The sequence below is a fragment of the Salmo salar genome, chromosome ssa14 (assembly GCF_905237065.1).
Source record: "Salmo salar chromosome ssa14, Ssal_v3.1, whole genome shotgun sequence".
NCBI lineage: Eukaryota > Metazoa > Chordata > Actinopteri > Salmoniformes > Salmonidae > Salmo > Salmo salar.
In genome coordinates, this window is record NC_059455.1 from 65,322,905 (window position 1) to 65,340,828 (window position 17,924).

Sequence of the window (17,924 nt, forward strand, 5' to 3'; positions counted from 1 at the left end):
CCATGACCCTTTGTTCTCCCTGGCCTATACGGTATTTTGATTCGTCTGAGGCTATGATGTGTTAAAATTGAAAGTGAAAGAGTTCTCCCCACTAAACGCTGACACATTTAGCTAACACAGTTTACCTTGACAGCGTTTAACAAAGTAATAGGGGTAGAAAAGTAAAGTGCAGTAAGCTGTCTCACCTTTCACAAGGGGTCTCGGTTTGTGGATTCGTTCGCCCATCTTGATTGAAGATGCTCAATAATTCTCGACCTTACCAACCTCAAAGCGCTGGTTTTTCCTTCGAAAACACTCGCAGGTGAGTTCATTTCTCTGAGGCCCACATGGTAATTTGATAAACATTTACTCCAACAACGAAAACATCTTTATAATAATCAGGGCTGTCAACTTTTTAAGAAATCTTGGAGTGACTTTCATTGCCCTCTGGCACAACCCCCTAGACAGGTTTTACAGTTTTAAAGCTAATTTCCTGCAATTCTACATATTTTGATATGGCTTAGGCCTACTGTATGACCAGGGTGGAAAATAAAATAAAACCACAGGTCAGGTGTATTCAAGATGCTTTGAACATTAAATAAACACTCAATTGTACAACTTTGTTACTTTGAGATCTTTGGGATTACATTTAAAGTATGCAAAATATATTTTTTAGGTGGTTTGGCACATTATTCAAACAGTAATGAGATGAGGAGACTGGCAAATGGGAGAAACCGTGGGAAGGTTGGAAGCAGGGACTGTCCGTTCTCTGGTGGAAAGTACGTGCCAGGGAGTGTTACTACACCAGGGTTCCCCAATTGGTGGGCTAAATTTGGCCCGCGGGTGGTTTTATTTGGCCCCCCCAAGTTTTCGGCGCAAAAAGAAATAAAACATTTGTGTGGAATTTTCATTGTAGGACATAAAAGACTGTAAAAAGATCAGGAAATCATCTCCAAGTAATCTTAAGAAGTCTGCTCCCAAGTATTCCCACACATAATCGAGAGACACGTGATCATATACAAATGTAAGCAAGGTTTGAAATTATTATGTTTTTGTCAAACAAATCTGTTTGGGCTTCTTGCTGCCATTTCGCATTCTTGCTGCCATTTCGCAGTCTACAAATTATTTGTAATTATTTTCCGGCCCCTCGACCATCCGCTCCAGACAAATATCGGCCTGCAGCTGCATCTAGTTGATTATCCCTGCACTACACCAAGGCTCTGCACAGGAAATATTAATATTAATGGGTGATGGCAGGGGATAACCAAATCATAGATTTCAGTCTCCTTGTCAATAGACTGCTTTCAAGCTAAGGACATACATTTTGTAATTTGGGTGAACTTTCTTTAAAATCTTCCCTGTGGCTCAGTTGGTAGAGCATGGTGTTTGCAACGCCAGCATGGTGTGTGCAACGCCAGGGTTGTGGGTTCGATTCCCACGGGGGGCCAGTACAAAAAATAATAAAAAATGCATGAATTGAAATGTATGCATTCACTACTGTAAGTCGCTCTGGATAAGAGTGTCTGCTAAATGACTAAAATGTAATGTAAAATAGGTCTGGAAGAAAATCCTGCTTGCTCTCCAGGAGGGTTCACCACCCCAATCTATGTTTCCCAAGTGCTGGGTTTTTCAAAATGTTCTTATTATAACAATTAATATCTCAATCACAAACCTTCAAGAAAAATCGAATGAATATCACTATTCAGGTGATTTATGCCTACTAGTTTAAGATCCTTGCCATTGTCGTACTCTACATAGACAAAATATGACGTGTTTATGTGTTGTGAGTCCCCCTACCATCTCTGCTTAGCATGTGCACAATACCAAAATGTCAAGTTATATTTGAGGCCTGGAGCATTTAATATCCGATGTTTATTTGTAGGACTTATACAAAACTGTCCATGAATGGCTGCAAAAAATACATAGCCTCATATACTTTATTTTCAAACGCTCAAGTAGGCATATCAGATTTCAAATATGTGATTACACTGGCATAGTTACACATCAAGTCCCCTTAACAAACCTTCCCTGCTAAAACATATTGTAGGTCTCTGTCTACTGCCCTATCGTTGTCACAGCCTTAATGCCAATCACCAAACGAGGGGACAAATGCAAGTGTGGATTAAATCGACTTTAGTAAACACTGTCAAACAGATGCATTCTGCAATAGGCACGGGAGCAACGCCTCCATTACACCGATAGCGTTATTGCATTTTGGTACACCAGAAGTACATTTATTTCCAATGGAATGCTGCGTTTGCCTTGCGACATTGCATTGCAGAGGCAGTTGCGGTGCATTCTGTGTGGTGCGTACGTTGGATATATTGAACATATACATAAAACCGTATGCATAGACGGCTTGACACAAAAGGTAGTTAAAGGTGAATGTTAAACTTTTGTTGCACACATATCCAGATGATGCTGCGTACCATTTAGCGCAATGACGCTGTCGGTGTGATCGAGGCATAACAGCAACCTCATTTTGTTGGCATTGTACATAAAACAGTGCTGCTGTGCTGCTCTCTCCATCCAGCTCCACTCTGATCTTGATTAATCCTCTTGATCCCTTACATAACTAGACCAATCATCTGCTTCAAAGTGCCGTGGCGCACAGTGCTGTGATAGGACAATGATAGAGGTTCCGCTCGTGATGTTAAATTGCAGGTGCAGATGCTCTGATTTCAAAACGATTTGGAGCACAGTTGAAAAGTCAACGCACTGATTAGGCACTAACTAGTCAGGACGTGACTATAAAAATAAAAGCAGTACTTTTCAATGCGTGAGATATGAGGTGTGGCGTCTGAGCATGAGAGGAGGGTCAAATGCGTCACACGGCCAATGCGTGAGAGTTGGCAGCTCTGTTTAATAAGATGTTATGTTTGTACCACAGTGTTGTGAAAGATCTTGAGGTGGATGTGAGGGGCTCGAGTCAAGACCCAATTCATGCACAATTAAAGGGCTACTCGACCACTTTTCAACCTAATTTTCATTATCTCCAGCGCAATACAAGTGTCAACCAGAGGAGGCTAGTGGGAGGCGCTATAGGACTACTGGCTCATTGTAATGCCTGGAATGGCATGAATAGAACTGTATCAAACATATCTCAACCACATGTTTGACCCAGTTCCATTTAGTCTATTCCAGACATTACAATGAGCCCGTCCTCCTATAGCTTCTCCCACCAGCCGCCTCTGGATTGTCAACATATGTGAAAACAGCACATTTGTACGTTTTGTCTGAAAGAAATATAACGTTAAGTTCTACCCGATGACATCAAAAGTTAAAACAGAGATTCACGGTGCCGTGGGGAGCAAGAACACTCTCCCTTGGGCTAGAAACTCATTGCAGCTTTTGAAAATCACTTTTTTACTTTTAACCCTGCCCTGTGATTAACAATGCTTTAGGACCTTATCTTTTTAACCACATATCATAGAAATGTGCTGTTTTCACATACAGTGACTACCTCATGAAGCTGGTTGAGAGAAGAGTGTGCAAAGCTGTCATCAAGGCAAAGGGTGGATACTTTGAAGAATCTCAAATATAAAATATATTTTGATTTGTTTAAAAAAATGTGGGTTACTACATGATTCCATATGTGTTATTTCATAGTTTTGATGTCTTCACTATTATTCTACAATGTAGAAAATATTACAAATAAAGAAAAACCCTTGAATGAGTATGTGTGTCCAAACTTTTGACTGGTACTGTATGTAGACACTGGTTTGGTGCAGGAGATGAATGAGGTTGAAAAGTGGCGGAATTGTCCTTTAATTACTGTGCCTGTCTGAAATTGTTAAAGAAACTGATATAAAATGTCATTTATTCTGAATATGACACATTTTTGTCATTTTTGTAAATTTGTGAACCTACAGACTGTGCTATACTAAGAATATAGCACAGTTTAAAACAGGTTAATTACTGCAAGCCTACATATTGTTACCATGTAAATGCATAGTTTTAGCAGAGACTGTAGAGGAAGCTTTCCTGAATAATCTCTGCTTTTAGTAGGCTTAGGTTTAGAGCCCGACCAATATGTTTTTTTTGGGGGGGGCAAAACTTATGATACCAATATATCTCCTGACATACTATTTTACAGCAGGGAAATTAAAAAGTGCCATTTTCCCATACTGAATTTTCATAAATTGCCATCCAAAAGAGCAATTATCCAATAACTATGCTTAAAATGTTGATTTCATACTTTGTGACAATAATGACACATCATAAGAATGGCCGCAAGTGTTCAGATGAGCACGAAATTCCCTTTTTTTGTTCAATTTATTGAATATCGGTTATCGGTGGAGTTATCGACCGATGTAGCATTAAAAGGCCAATAATCGGCTGATAATATCAGTGAATCGATATATCGTTCTGGCTCTACATAGGCTAACACAATGCCAGTTCCTCTAAATACTCCCAACATTGCATAAAAAGTGCTCACTTTGCAGGAATGCTGTGTTGGAGGGGAATTTGTCTGAGCTTGGTTACAGTTCTCCTAAGGCAAGGAAGACTGGAACCACCATCGCTGGCATAGTCTTCAAGGTGAGAATCAGTCATTACACATTTTCTGCTTACTGTGATGTAGCTGTTTCAGGGTTGAGCTCAGCACAATCAATACCCTAAGTGTGATTATAGTTTGGGTATCCTCCCTCCACAGGATGGGGTGATACTTGGAGCTGACACAAGAGCCACTGATGACATGGTGGTAGCTGACAAGAATTGCATGAAGATCCACTACATTGCACCTAACATTTAGTAAGTGCCACAAAGAATACACCACGTACAGTATAATAGTGTAGCTTGTGTAACCCCTATGTAGATCAGCATCAGCCCCTGCACAATGGTAGGCACAGACTGGGGCTTTTGTTGAAGTCTATTTGAGCCACCATGCTTCACCCACTAATCTCAGTTTTTATTGTAGCTGTTGTGGAGCAGGTGTGGCTGCAGACGCAGAAGTCACCACTCAGATGATGTCATCCAATGTGGAGCTGCACTCACTTAGCACAGGACGCCCTCCCCTTGTTGTCACGGTTACCCGACAACTGAAACAGATGCTCTTCAGGTGAGCGAGAGCATGAATGAGTCTGTGACGATGGGAAAATAAGACCACTACAGTGGCCACTCTCATAACAAGGTTTGAATGCTCACAATCCAGTTACTTTCCAGACCATAATATAAAATAACAGACACAGCAGTGCCTTCGTTGATAGCACATCCCTCATTTGATTACAACATCCAGGTTTTATCATGAACATTTTGATGATGCTGTTACATTGTAGCGCTCTACACCTGAATTGTGACTTCCGCTCCAGGTACCAGGGACATATTGGCTCCTCTCTGATTGTTGGGGGTGTGGATGTGACTGGCGCTCACCTCTACAGCGTCTACCCACACGGCTCCTACGACAAACTACCATTCCTTACCATGGGTATGCTCTCCATTAGTTTATCTAGTCAATTCTTGACTCTGTCATTGATGGAGATTTTGTTTTAACCATCTGTCCATGTGTTTCAGTTCATCCTAATCACAGGTAGTGTTGTCTGTATTGTTTGTCTTTGGTAATCGTCTATTGCCATCAAATAATTCATCTGGGCCGTGTGAAGAGCTTCTAATGGTGTGAAGTTGTATTGAATATTGAAACATTAGATAAGGTGACATTACTGCCGTTGTTTTTGCAGGTTCAGGAGCAGGGGCAGCGATTTCAATATTTGAGGACAGATACAGACCAAACATGGAGGTGAGATGCAGTTATTCTCATTGAACAGTTGTTCATTTCATAAAATGTATTGCTCACCTGTCTTAACTGTCTATCTTGCTCAGCTGGAAGAGGCTAAAAAGCTGGTGCGGGATGCCATTGCTGCTGGGATTTTCTGTGACCTGGGCTCTGGCAGTAACGTGGACCTGTGTGTCATCACCCAGGCAGGGGTTCAGTACCTTAGGAGCTATGACCAACCTGCCCAGAAGGGGAAAAAGTGAGCAATACAAGTTTCTACTAGGCTACAACCAACAAAATGTTGTGAATATTACTTGATTATTCATAACGGGAATTTACAATATGCTCTCTTGCTCTCTTTCCTTTCTCTGTCTGTTTCCAGGGAAGGACAGTACAAGTACAAGCCTGGCACCACTGCAGTTTTGACAAAGACTGTCACACCCCTGCCTCTGCATGTCGTTGATGAATCAATTCAGCTCATGGACACTCAGTGAAATGTATGCTGCTGCAGGCATCATCAAACACACTTGTGAATTCCAACACTCATTAGCAAAAGTATCTACTTTAATTCTAAATAGCTAAGATGAACTTATGAATTTATAATGGCATTGGTTTTTGCATAGCTTATTACACATACTTGGCAGCTTTTGTTATTAAATAATTTACTTTCAAAACAGTATTGCAGTGTATGAAACATTAAAAGGCAATAAAATATTTCTTACATGCGATAATGGCATTAAGTATCAGCAACAAGCATTGGTAATTTGCATTGCGATCGCCTTACTGGTACGTAATACCAAAATACAATGAATGCATTTAGACATTTTTATTAGACCTACATGTATTAGCAGGTTCTACAAGAACATGCATGCAATAGTACATCACTGAGTACAGTTCCATGCACACAATAATGTAACTATTGTGGCTAGTCAGATTAATGTAATAGTTTGATTAAAACGTTCACATGCTTTGCAAGAAGAACGATTTGGTCACATTTGAAATCAGGCTAGCTGACGGAACTCTGATAAATGTGAAAAAATTGCCAATCAAAATAAACGTTCAACCATGTTTTTCTACCATGTTATTTTTGGGAAGAATATTTGATTCTGAGTTCGGACATAAAGCTTTAATGTGAAAACTACTTCTAAACACCGATTTATGCAGAGGAGTATTTAAAAAAATAAATAATAATGTATTCTTTTTTTAGTTTTTGCCCAATCTGATTGGGTGGGCCTGGCAGTGCCTGGCTCCCCAGTGGGTCCACCCAGGCCCACCCATGCCTTCGCCCCTGCTTAGAATTAGTTTTCACATATATCCTTTATATGTCCAAACTCAGAATCAAATATGCTTCCGAAAAATAAAGTGGTACAATGTTTATTTTGATTGGCGATTTTCTGCACTTATCAGAGTTCCATCAGGTAGCCTGATTTCAGATGTGTCCATGCAAACAGGATTATTAGGGAAATCGTTCTTCTTGCAAAGCATGTAAACGTTTTCATCAAACTATTATATTAATCTGACTATCCACAATAATCACATTATTGTGTGCATGTAACCGCACTCACTGTGATAACCCCCACCCCAAAACCATACACACATCTGAATCTAATAATTGGAATATTTCTGTCTATAATTTGTATTAGTAGAGTTATTACATATTACTGCTAGATATGCTGTTACTACTGTTATTTGAACCCGATTTATGCATGATCTGGCAATGTGCACCGGAAGCACCGTATGGAGGGTGTGACACGCATTTGCGGAGCCTCGGGAGGCTTGCATAGGCCAAATCAAGCTCCATACCACATCGTCATTGCTTCCCCAAAAAAACGTTTACAATGCAGAGGGCTCTGTATAGCTCCGCATTGACATAATTGGTTGATGGCTCTGCGCTGCTGAGCGAAGCTCTGACTTCTGCAGAGGCCCGGGTCGCAGTAAATGCTGTATGTCCAAAACAGACAGCAGCGTGACCATACATTCGTTTACCTCATGGAAAAGCAGATGCTCGATATGACGGATGGTTACATGTCCACAAACTCTAACACCACCCATTGGTGTAACGGTAAACAGGGCGTTTTTACAAGCCCATCATGAATCTCATTGGCTCTGCAAAGAGAAGGACACAACGAGCGTCGTTTGAATTTTGAGCTTGTCCTTGGGTCACGGAAAATATGAGTGTCAAAAAGTTCTTCACATAATATTTTGTATCGGCTGGTAAGTGTGTAATTTTTGCATGTTCTAAAGTTATGCTAGCTCTGCATTGTTTGCTATGTTAGATATGGCATGCTTGCTCAATATAACGTGAGCTACCTAATTGGGTAAGTTAGATGCCCAACGCTCTCTGAAGAACTATCGCTAGCTTTCTTTGCTCAAATGAACTTGTCAGTTAGCTAGCTAACTTTTGTTATTCTTGATTTGCCAAGATCTTTGCTTTCATACCGATGCCCGTTTACAAGTTAGCTTGTTGTGTGGCCAGTTCGCTAGCTATCTTTTATATTGTTTCCAGTTTGCCCCCGGCAAAAACAACATTCATTCAAAGATAGTATGTGTCACTGAGGGGGTTCGATTAATCTGGCCTATGGGTACACCGGAGTATAGCCGGTCACGTTATCGAGAGAAAAGTGGGGGGAGAGGCTTGCCGTCTCAAATAGAACATCAATCTGCGCCTCTGTCATTTTGTCAACAAGGCAGCATGGTGCATCGTCCAGACACCTCCATCTTTGTGTATTTTTGTGTGCGCAATTTTAGCATTTGTAAGAATTTCCTGCTATTCTCAGAATTTCTCCATGGCTAATGCTGTGTTCTTTTGCTCCAAATTGAATAAATAAAATCAATACTGTTAATTGCATTGGTTTTGGAATGTAATTCCCTTGAACGTTTGGCTTTTATTTTGGTGATTGTTGTCAAAGATTATAGTATTTAAAAAAAAAGTTGTATTATCTTTTCTACATACACTGAACAAAAATATAAACATGTAAAGTGTTGGTCCCAAGTTTCATGACCTAAAATAAAATCTAACTTTCCATATGCACAAAAAGCTTATTTTTCTCAAATTTAAAGGCCACTTTAAAATGTGCAGTTTTCTAACACAATGTCACAGATGTTTCAAGTTGAGGGAGTGCGCAATTGTCGTGCTGACTGCAGGAATGTCCATCAGAGCTGTTACCAGATCATTTAATGTTAATTTATCAACCATAAACTGCCGCCAACGTCGTTTTAGAGAATTTGGCAACGCGTCCAACTGGTCTCACAACCGCAGACCAAGTGCAACCACGCCAGCCCAGGACTTCCACATCCGGCTTCTTTACCTGCGGGATCATCTGAGGGTGAGGGGGTGCTGAGTATTGACTGTAATAAAGCCCTTTTGACGGGAAAACGCATTCTGATTGGTTGGGCCTGGCTAATTAATTTATTTAAATTAATTGATTTCTGTAACTCAGTAAAATCTTTGAAATTGTTGCATTTATATTTTTGTTCCAAATGCTTTATATTTGGTTTTAGTTGTTTTAAGTTTACACTGAAAGTGTTTTTCCATCCCAAAAACTATTTTTTTTATTGGGAAGACAGATAGAAAACCTTCATCAAATCAATCACTTTTTGCATGTGAAATCCTACTCATTACTACAAGTGCTTACTTATGGAACTTTTAGTTTTGCGCTGACTTCACCTCAGCAGAGCGGGGCACCTGGCTCACTTCAAATCGAATGCAATCAACTTTCAGCCAGTGCAAAACACACCTACACTTGCGCCCGCCCGAGATGAATTGAAACCCCTCACTCATTCCATGGAGGGCCGAGTGTCTGCAGGTTTTCACTCCTCCCTTGTACCTGATTAATTAATGTAATATCATGAATTAGTTAGGAACTCCCCGCACCTGGTTGTCTAGGTCTTAATTGGATACAATTTTGAAAGGAAATAACAAAAACCAGCAGACACTCAGGCCCTCCATGGAATGAGTTTGACGCCCTTGTCATAAAGGGAAATGATGCCTTTTATTTTTTTATCCAGTTTGAGTCCAACCCTTTTACCAACCCTTTTTACTTATTGGCTAACAGGTCAGGTGTGTGATGATGACATGCAAGATTAATGATGAAGTCCAAGAACTTATATGGTCAATACTGGATCAAGTCACTAAATGCATCTTTTCTCCATATTCTCTTTGCCATCAGGCGTGTGGCTTTAACGCAGTGTTGTGAACTAGTATTGGAGGATGCCTCGTCGCGATCCTGACAGCTCTTCTGCAAGCCGGCGCAAGGGTGCAACACCCAAGCGTCGGCCTCCAGCCCCAACCGCGCCTGCTTCAACATCACCGGCAGCACGGCTGAGCGGACCATCAGGTGAGGAAGATGGGGAGGAGGGGAAATGTGGGTTGACTCATGCCTTCTCAATCCTGACACTGAAGCAAACTTTTTGTTTAGCTATGTATGTGACCACTAGTTGAAAGTGTTATAATAATAATAAAAAGGTTCTCATTGTTTTTAAAGATGATTTGGATCTCTCTAGCCCCTGCAGGTCCAGCTCCCTCCCTGAAAAATAAGAGGAGGTTTCGCCCTGGCACCCGAGCTCTGATGGAAATTCGAAAGTACCAGAAGAGCACTGACTTGCTTTTGCGCAAGGGACCGTTTGCGCGCCTGGTACAATACCACTGGCTTTGTCGCCTCACTGTCTTGCCTCGTAGAGGTTGATTAGCACATGGCTCCTGTGGACCGATTTACAACCACCATTTTGTCTATAGGCACCTTACATTCTTAGATGGATGCTGCCACTCTAACAATACATTACTTGTTGTTGATGATACATAGTTAATCCTGTAAAGCACTGTGAACTCTGCTGTGTATGTGGGTAAACCTGTCTCTCCAGGATTTTGCGATTCCATATTTCTTTGCAAAATCGACAATTCCCCACATATTATGCGAGAGCTTGCATATTTGACCTATCACGGCACTATTACTGCATACAATAGTCAAATAATCTCAACATTATCACATAAAAATGACCAATCACGCACTTCAAAATGGGTCTTGCTATTTAGACTAATGAAGCCACACGTCAGCGTTTTTCCATATAAATAAATAAAATGCTGCAAAATCCTGGAGGAACTGGTGGTGTCTTAGTTTGGAATAAATAAAAGAAAGATTAACTAAAATACTTGTTTTTACACTTAAAGTTACTACCCCGAGTAAATATTTCCTATTAGTGATTATTTATCTTCAGTGAATTTCAAGGTTGTTTACTCAGGTTGTCTACTTAGGTTCGGGAGGTGTGCCAGACGTATAGCAGGGACTTCATGAGATGGCAGGTGTATGCTCTTCTGGCATTGCAGGAGGTAGTTTGGTTCCCACTCCTGTGCTTATTTGAAGAACTGTTATATCAATACTCTAAACCTTTATCTTACAGTTTTAAAATGTTTGATTATAATAACATCATAGTACACTTATTTTGAAAAAAGTTTTATTTACATATCTGCAATAAAAATAAAATCGTATCCCTATTAACTGTTGTCAATATGAACGTTTCCGGGTCATCAATTTTTGACACCATTCTTTCTCTTCCAGGCTGCAGAGGCTTTCCTCGTTTTACTGTTTTCCGACGCTTACCTGTGTACCATCCACGCCAAGCGTGTAACGCTATTCCCCCGTGACATTCAGCTTGCCCGGCGAATTCGAGGAGTGGATAATCTCTGAGAACACTCACATGAGCCATTGAGGAGCGAGCAGTGTGGCTTGGGGTGGGCCTGTTATAGCCTATTTTTATAACCTCAGTATATTCTATAACAAAATTCTCACCCAGGCAAGGACTGTTGACCAATGTTTTGATTTTAGAAAAAAGTATTTTTATACATTGAAGGAAAAACACTGTTGGGTATACTGCTTTAGTTCATCTGTGTTTTGGTCCTCATACCACCTAAGACAAGTTAGTATAGTGGTCAAATATGAGATTTACTGTAAATAATGTTTTAATGTTGGATTTCAATAAATGTTTTTATTCGGTAGGAAAAACTATTAGAAATGCCTCACATTTGTCTACCTGTTCCCATACAGCTATTGTAGGATTACAGATCCATACTTAGAACCTGGAAATTCATGTTATATTTCATGCCCAAATTTAACATGCATCTGTGGTGTTTGTGTGCATGTGGTTTTATCCACCGCCTTTGTCTCATTGTATTTTCAGCCTATGGTGTGGTGTTCCCAGATGCCCCTTTTGGCTCTCTTTTCTTTTTTTTTTTTTTTTTTAATTGGTCTCTTGGGACAGCTTTCTGCTGCCTCATGGCCCCTGATCTACCTGCTTTCCCAGCAGGCAGCGCAGCCAATCCGATCTTCTCACACCTGCCTGAAACAGCTCCTGATGGTCCTGTTTACAGGTGTGCTGAGGCTTCACTTGGGACCGAGAAACACACCAGGCAACATTTAGGGAGTTAGATGTTTAAAGTTAACGGCACACCAGTTGAACGACTACAGAGGAGCGGGAACACTGTTTTAGCGTATTATCACAATAATGGTGTGGACATGAGGATTTTTGGAGTCAAAGAGAAGGGGTTGGACAGAGAATAGTACGGTTCATTCAAGTGCCATAATGCACATTAAGTTGTCCTTTTAAAGGGGATATTGTTCAGGGATCCAGAAGAAGTGCATTCTTTCAGGACATCAACACGTCAGGTAAGATCATTTTATGCTCATGGGTCTAGTCAAGCCAATTCATTGAATAGTTATGTTAAAGAGAAATGTATTTGTTTGCCAAGATAATCTAAATCAGTTCTAATTCCACATTGTCTACTTGCATGTATTGTACATGTTTGTAAAAGGTGCATTTTAGGATTGGAGATGGAAGTATCAACTGCAAGGATAGTGTTAGAAATAAACATAATGAAGTCGTGTAATGAATCAGCAAGAACTTAATGTTATTTGATGTGATCCATATCCCTCATTTTCCCCTCTGTCACAAGGGCAATCATGATGTCACCAGAGGACAGCAGCACCATGGAGGGCTTATTGTATGGCAGCCTCCATGGTGACGAGGGGGAGGAGTCAGTGAACCAGGGGAGCAGACGATTAGGAGAGGATAATTCAACAGCCAGTGTAAGCCCCAGCTAGCCTGAACCAAGGATAGATATGAGCTATGCTTGTCTGTAGCCTGGTCCCAGACTGTTCTGACGTCCATACATACTTGTTATGACAACAATAGAGGATTTGGCGAAAACCCATACAGTACTGTATATGTGGACTATAATAATAGCATATGCCCCATATTTTTGTTGTTAACATTCCTAAACAGGCATTGTATCTGTAAAACAAATAATAATAATATGGAATTGGATAAATTCTTGACTAAGTATCTTCACATTTTGATAGTATTTTTTACAATGTAGTCCTGTGAGAACAGTCTCAATGCATGTCCAAGGGCCCTACACTCCATTTATCTTCTATGGGTTTTTATGAATAGTTCATGACTTCCCATAAAGAGAAGCTTTGCTCCTTTTTTGCACCGCTCCAGTAGCGCATGTCTGAGAACTGTTCCCGGTATAAACTGGGTTCAACATAATGCACGTGCATGTGCACGCTTCGGCTAACAGGCTTCAGCTAACAGGCTTCAGTTTGTGCGTTAGACCAACCACAAAACCACTATGTACACAAAATAAGCAGGAAATCCATGACCTACATTCTGAGTTGTCTTGTTTGATGGAGGTAATGGCGATTGCAGGGAAACCAGGAAATGTGGCTCTATTTTTATACACAGTGGTGGCCTCCACGATCCCCTAAAATGTCTCTTCGTGACCCTGTTAAATTATCTAGCGTTAATGATTGATCTGACATGAGTCCGTTTACACCTCTCCAGTCATGTCAAATCAGTGATTACCTCAAGTAACGGAGGAAGGAGGGATGCATTTGTAAAGTATTACAACGGAGCCCTTGTGACCTGGAATGACCTTTTTCTATTCTTGCTTTGCAGTCTCCAGCTACAGGCTTAGTAGAGGAGCCGTTGGTGTGTGCCGGCTGCGAGGGACGTGTTTGCGACCGCTTTGTCCTATTGGCTGCAGGGCGGGCGTGGCATGAGGCATGTCTCCGCTGTAGCCAATGCCAGTGTGAGCTCCAGACGCACCTCACACTCTTCTGCCGTGACGGCAGCATCTACTGTCAGCAGGACTACTGCAGGTGACTACAGTCTTCACCCACTTTAGACACTTATGTTCTGGTTGCTTTGATTCTGCCTCTACCTACTTATCTGCACCAGACTACTCATTTGGTTGTTTTGGTCCCATCTTCATTTTCTTGTACGGTAATACTCTGTAGGCTACTGACGACAGTCTTCTATTTGTACACTTTTCTCTTCTGTCTAAGAGGATTTCCTTTAGTGGAACATGTTAATGTTGTAAAAGACATGCTCAGTCCTCATATTGTTCAAGAATGATGAGTGCTAACAGAGATCTTATTTCTCTAACTGGCCAGGTTATTCAGTGTGGGACGATGTGCCCGCTGCTCCCAGCCAATCCCGTCGTCAGCAATGGTCATGAGGTCTGGTGATCTGACCTTTCACCCTGAATGCTTTTCCTGCCAGGTTAGCTATTTTGGATCTATAATTAGCACTTACAGTACCTGTCCAATTCTACTTTGACCACTAGCCCCTACCCTACCTCCTAGACACTTCTGTATAACTTTTTCAGCTCAAGGCCCAAATGAGAAATTTGCATCCTCCAATGACCCAAATTAAGAAGAAATGGTGTGAGATTTTGGATGTCTTTTCATAACTCGCGATCCACCTCTCACATGCCGACCCATAGTTTAAGAAATCCTGCCTCTCGAGTGGTGCAGTGGTCTATAAGGCACTGCATCGCAAGGCTAGCTGCGCCACCTAGAGATCCTGGTTTGAGTCCAGGCTCTGTCACAGCTCGACTGCGACCGGGAGACCCATGGGGCGGCGCACAATTGGCCCAGCATCGTCCGGGTTAGGGGAGGGTTTGGCCGGCAGGGATGTTCTTGTCCCATCGCGCACTAGCGACTCCTATGGCGGGCCAGGCGCAATGCACGCTGACACGGTTGCCAGGTGTATGGCGTTTCCTCCGATGCATTGGTGCGGCTGGCTTCCGGGTTAAGCGGGCATTGTCAAGAAGCAGTGTGGCTTGGCTGGGTTGTGTTTTCTGAGGACGCATAGCTCTCGACCTTCGCCTCTCCCGAGTCCGTACGGGAGTTGCAGCGACGAGACAAGACAGTAACTACCAATTGGATACCACGAAATTGGGGAGAAAAAGGGGTGAAAATAAAGAAACCCTGCCCTAGCCTTTCCGAGTATAAAGTGGAGCAATTACCCCCACCGTAAGCTAGGGGGGAGAATTCTTGTTTATTACTGAAACCTGTGGTAATGGTGATGTGAAATGCATAAAATCAAATAATTCTGTATTAGTCAACCTGGGTACACTTTCACTTTTAAAAGCTCTGACGAAGGCCAAGAGGCCCAAATGTAAGCTTGAATACACTTTAATAGGAACATAATAGGAGGCTATTGAAGTCACTCTCTCCAGGCACTGTTTTTAATTACATCAATGGTGGTAATTCTATATTTCATAGGAGTGTGATGTCACCTTGATGCCTGGAAACCTATACAGTCAACAGGGGCAGAGCCTGTACTGTCAATCACATTACCATGATGACTGCAGTGCTCCACCCTCTCACAAGCTCCACCTCAAGCAGAGAGAAGGTGAGTTATTCAAAGATGACAGATGGTATTCACGTTTACAAATGGACAGTCTGCTATATCAACCTACCTTGATACAGGAGAAGGGGAGGAGTCTGTCAGCAGCCCTGAGCCACGACTGGAGGATGGCGTTACAGGTGGCCGGGCCCGCAGGCGGACTAAGCGAATAAGAACATGTTTCCGCAGCGAACAGTTGAGAGCCATGGAGTCCTATTTTGCCCTGAAACACAACCCTGATGGCAAGGATTGGAGCTGTCTGTCTCACAGGACCGGTCTGCCCAAGAGAGTGCTTCAGGTTTGAGACATAGAACATAGGATTTTAACTGTGAACAAATTTTGACAGGAGTAGATCCCCCAAAAAATCAGTACAGGATTATGCGGACAAACTGTCGCCAATGGACATTTAGGTCATGCTTAAAATTATTGTGATTTCTCATCTCTATCTCTCTCTTATACATTCACACACACACACACTCTCAGGTGTGGTTCCAGAATGCAAGGGCCAAGCTCAGGCGTTCCCTCTCAGCCGACGAGTCGCAGAGCAACTCACCCGCCCCCCAGAGGTTCGACACCATGGCTACAGCCTCCCCGTCCCTAGTGACCTCCTCCCACCAGTCACAGTCCTTCCAGACCAGCACCATCGACCAACTGGAGCTCTCTCTGCTCACCGCCCCTCTCAGTGACCCGCCCCAAAGCCCCGCCGACCAATCAGCAGGCTTTAAAGACTCGTTCTTCCTGGACTACAATTCCCAGGGTGCACCAAGGCTCTCCCCTTTGATGACCTATAATTTTGGGGAGTCTGGATTGGAGAGAGAAGGCGATTCTGACACGGTACTTCAACCATATTATTGACCATGTTTATATTATTCTGGTGAGCACTACGCTATTTAGTCTTCCAGGACAACAAGTTATGACAGAAGAAGCTGCAAGTATCTAACTATAGTTGACAAACAAATGGCCTACCAAATGTCAGAAATTATAATATGGCCTGCAGAAATGCATCTAAATTATGGGTGAAAGTAGCCTAAGCCAGTAGGCTATACAGTCCGGTACAGAGTATCAGCAAAACAAATTACTATGGAATTATGATGGATCGAACTGCACAGGTAGCCTATTTTTTTCAAGTGAGTTTGACAATCAGATAAAAACTTCACCCATGATATGCGAAACTGAGCTTGCGCAGACCGCGAAAAACAACAGTAAACGGGATTCGATGTTTACATGCTACAGTATCCCGTCCAAGATCAGCATGTCCCAGCGTTCTTATCCGGGTGTCTCATAACCGGGATATTGTAATCGGGATATGATGTTTATATGAGTCAACTCAAAAACAGAATACTTGAGTATCCTGAATAATAAGTGGATATTGGTGTGCATGTAAACGTGGTCAATGTTAGGCATGTTGACGGTTCAGCTCTGTGAACTGATAGAATTTTAGTTATAGTAATGTTATGGTAAATTATGCATTTTATGATTATTCCTTGCTCCACGGTTTGTCATGGCTGTTATGGTATCAATATGCGCAAGTAGTTTAGAGATGTATAGATGCTTGTGTTTGTTATGATATTGTACACACTGAGTGCCAGGGAATGTGTGTAAGATCATGTATCTGAATCCCACCACAAATGACTACGAGCTCTTTGTACTTTAATAAATGGGCTGTATTAACTGATGGAAGTATAGGTTGTCTGTTTACTCATTGTCTAAAAGCATTTTTCAACAGATAAGATAATACAGTTCTTTAGCGATCAATCGGTCAAATCTGATAATTCATACCTTGCTAGATTATTTTTAACCCCATTATCTCCTCAATTTCGTGGTATCCAATTGGTAGTTAGTCTTGTCCCATCGCTGCAACTCCTGTACGGACTCAGGAGAGGCAAAGTTCGAGAGCCGTGCGTCCTCCGAAACCCAGCCAAGCCGCACTGCTTCTTGACACCATGCCCGCCTGACCCGGAAGCCAGCCGTACCAATGTGTCAAACCTAACGACGCCGGGCCAATTGTGCGCCGCCCCATGGGTCTCCCGGTCACGACCGGCTGCGACAGAGCCTGGACTCAAACCAGGATCTCAAGTGGCACAGCTAGCACTGCGATGCAATACCTTAGACCACTGCACCACTCGGGAGGCAGAGTTTCTTATCGCCACTCAGGAGGCACCCTGTATTGGTTTTAACAGACCAGGTAAAGGATGAATAGGAAGAGGTCCTGTGTGGCTCAGTTGTTAGAGCATAACACTTGCAATGCCAGGGTTGTGGGTTCGATTCCCAGGGGGGACCAGCACGTAAAATGTTGAAAATGTACGCACTCACAACTGTAAGTCACTCTGAATAAGTTTGTCTGCTAAACAACCAAAATGTAAAATGGCTACAATCTTCTTAAAATGTCAATTTACAAAGCACACACGACAGTCCTCTATGAAGATGACCGCTCTGTTTAGTAATTCCTTTAATCTATAGTGTGACCTCAATGGTTATATGATGTTTTTACTTGAATCGTTCAATTGAGAAAAGTGACTGATCCAGAGTATTTATGAATGTCTCTGAT

The 17,924-nt window shown here is 42.0% G+C and overlaps 3 protein-coding genes across 5 annotated transcripts; all 3 read left to right on the forward strand.

The window, feature by feature from the left end:
• On the forward strand, positions 1 to 6,417 carry LOC106569939 (proteasome subunit beta type-7). Its single transcript, XM_014141713.2, has 8 exons — positions 1 to 301; positions 4,425 to 4,518; positions 4,634 to 4,731; positions 4,898 to 5,038; positions 5,289 to 5,404; positions 5,655 to 5,713; positions 5,797 to 5,948; positions 6,072 to 6,417. The coding sequence occupies exons 1-8, from the start codon at positions 237 to 239 to the stop codon at positions 6,181 to 6,183; spliced, it is 837 nt and encodes a 278-aa protein (XP_013997188.1). The 5' UTR covers positions 1 to 236; the 3' UTR covers positions 6,184 to 6,417.
• Positions 6,418 to 6,699: 282 nt separating this feature from the next.
• Positions 6,700 to 11,691, forward strand: LOC106569940 (histone H3-like centromeric protein A). Of its 2 annotated transcripts, none has more exons than XM_014141714.2 (5): positions 6,700 to 7,903; positions 9,859 to 10,026; positions 10,193 to 10,323; positions 10,941 to 11,015; positions 11,245 to 11,691. In XM_014141714.2, the coding sequence occupies exons 2-5, from the start codon at positions 9,900 to 9,902 to the stop codon at positions 11,371 to 11,373; spliced, it is 462 nt and encodes a 153-aa protein (XP_013997189.1). In that variant the 5' UTR covers positions 6,700 to 7,903; positions 9,859 to 9,899; the 3' UTR covers positions 11,374 to 11,691. The 2 variants fall into 2 exon arrangements, with proteins under 2 accessions (XP_013997189.1, XP_045550641.1); XM_045694685.1 differs by lacking the exon at positions 6,700 to 7,903 and adding an exon at positions 8,993 to 9,015.
• A 198-nt stretch (positions 11,692 to 11,889) lies between these two features.
• On the forward strand, positions 11,890 to 17,056 carry LOC106569937 (LIM/homeobox protein Lhx9). Of its 2 annotated transcripts, XM_014141711.2 has the most exons (7): positions 11,890 to 12,348; positions 12,636 to 12,768; positions 13,640 to 13,842; positions 14,137 to 14,245; positions 15,253 to 15,382; positions 15,460 to 15,674; positions 15,860 to 17,056. In XM_014141711.2, the coding sequence occupies exons 2-7, from the start codon at positions 12,643 to 12,645 to the stop codon at positions 16,229 to 16,231; spliced, it is 1,155 nt and encodes a 384-aa protein (XP_013997186.1). In that variant the 5' UTR covers positions 11,890 to 12,348; positions 12,636 to 12,642; the 3' UTR covers positions 16,232 to 17,056. The 2 variants fall into 2 exon arrangements, with proteins under 2 accessions (XP_013997186.1, XP_013997185.1); XM_014141710.2 differs by having other exon boundaries at positions 11,890 to 12,768.
• Positions 17,057 to 17,924: the final 868 nt, after the last annotated feature.

Bases quoted from the DNA above. Each gene is read 5' to 3' on its own strand.
- LOC106569939 (XM_014141713.2), top strand. From the start codon at position 237: ATGCTCAATAATTCTCGACCTTACCAACCTCAAAGCGCTGGTTTTTCC. The intron at 5,039-5,288 runs GTGAGCGAGAGC...CTTCCGCTCCAG, and splicing joins CTGAAACAGATGCTCTTCAG to GTACCAGGGACATATTGGCT. The intron at 5,714-5,796 runs GTGAGATGCAGT...TATCTTGCTCAG, and splicing joins GATACAGACCAAACATGGAG to CTGGAAGAGGCTAAAAAGCT.
- LOC106569940 (XM_014141714.2), top strand. From the start codon at position 9,900: ATGCCTCGTCGCGATCCTGACAGCTCTTCTGCAAGCCGGCGCAAGGGT. The intron at 10,324-10,940 runs GTACAATACCAC...TTGTCTACTTAG, and splicing joins AGGGACCGTTTGCGCGCCTG to GTTCGGGAGGTGTGCCAGAC. The intron at 11,016-11,244 runs GTAGTTTGGTTC...TTTCTCTTCCAG, and splicing joins CTCTTCTGGCATTGCAGGAG to GCTGCAGAGGCTTTCCTCGT.
- LOC106569937 (XM_014141710.2), top strand. From the start codon at position 12,643: ATGATGTCACCAGAGGACAGCAGCACCATGGAGGGCTTATTGTATGGC. The intron at 12,769-13,639 runs GTAAGCCCCAGC...CTTGCTTTGCAG, and splicing joins AGGATAATTCAACAGCCAGT to TCTCCAGCTACAGGCTTAGT. The intron at 15,383-15,459 runs GTGAGTTATTCA...ACCTTGATACAG, and splicing joins CCACCTCAAGCAGAGAGAAG to GAGAAGGGGAGGAGTCTGTC.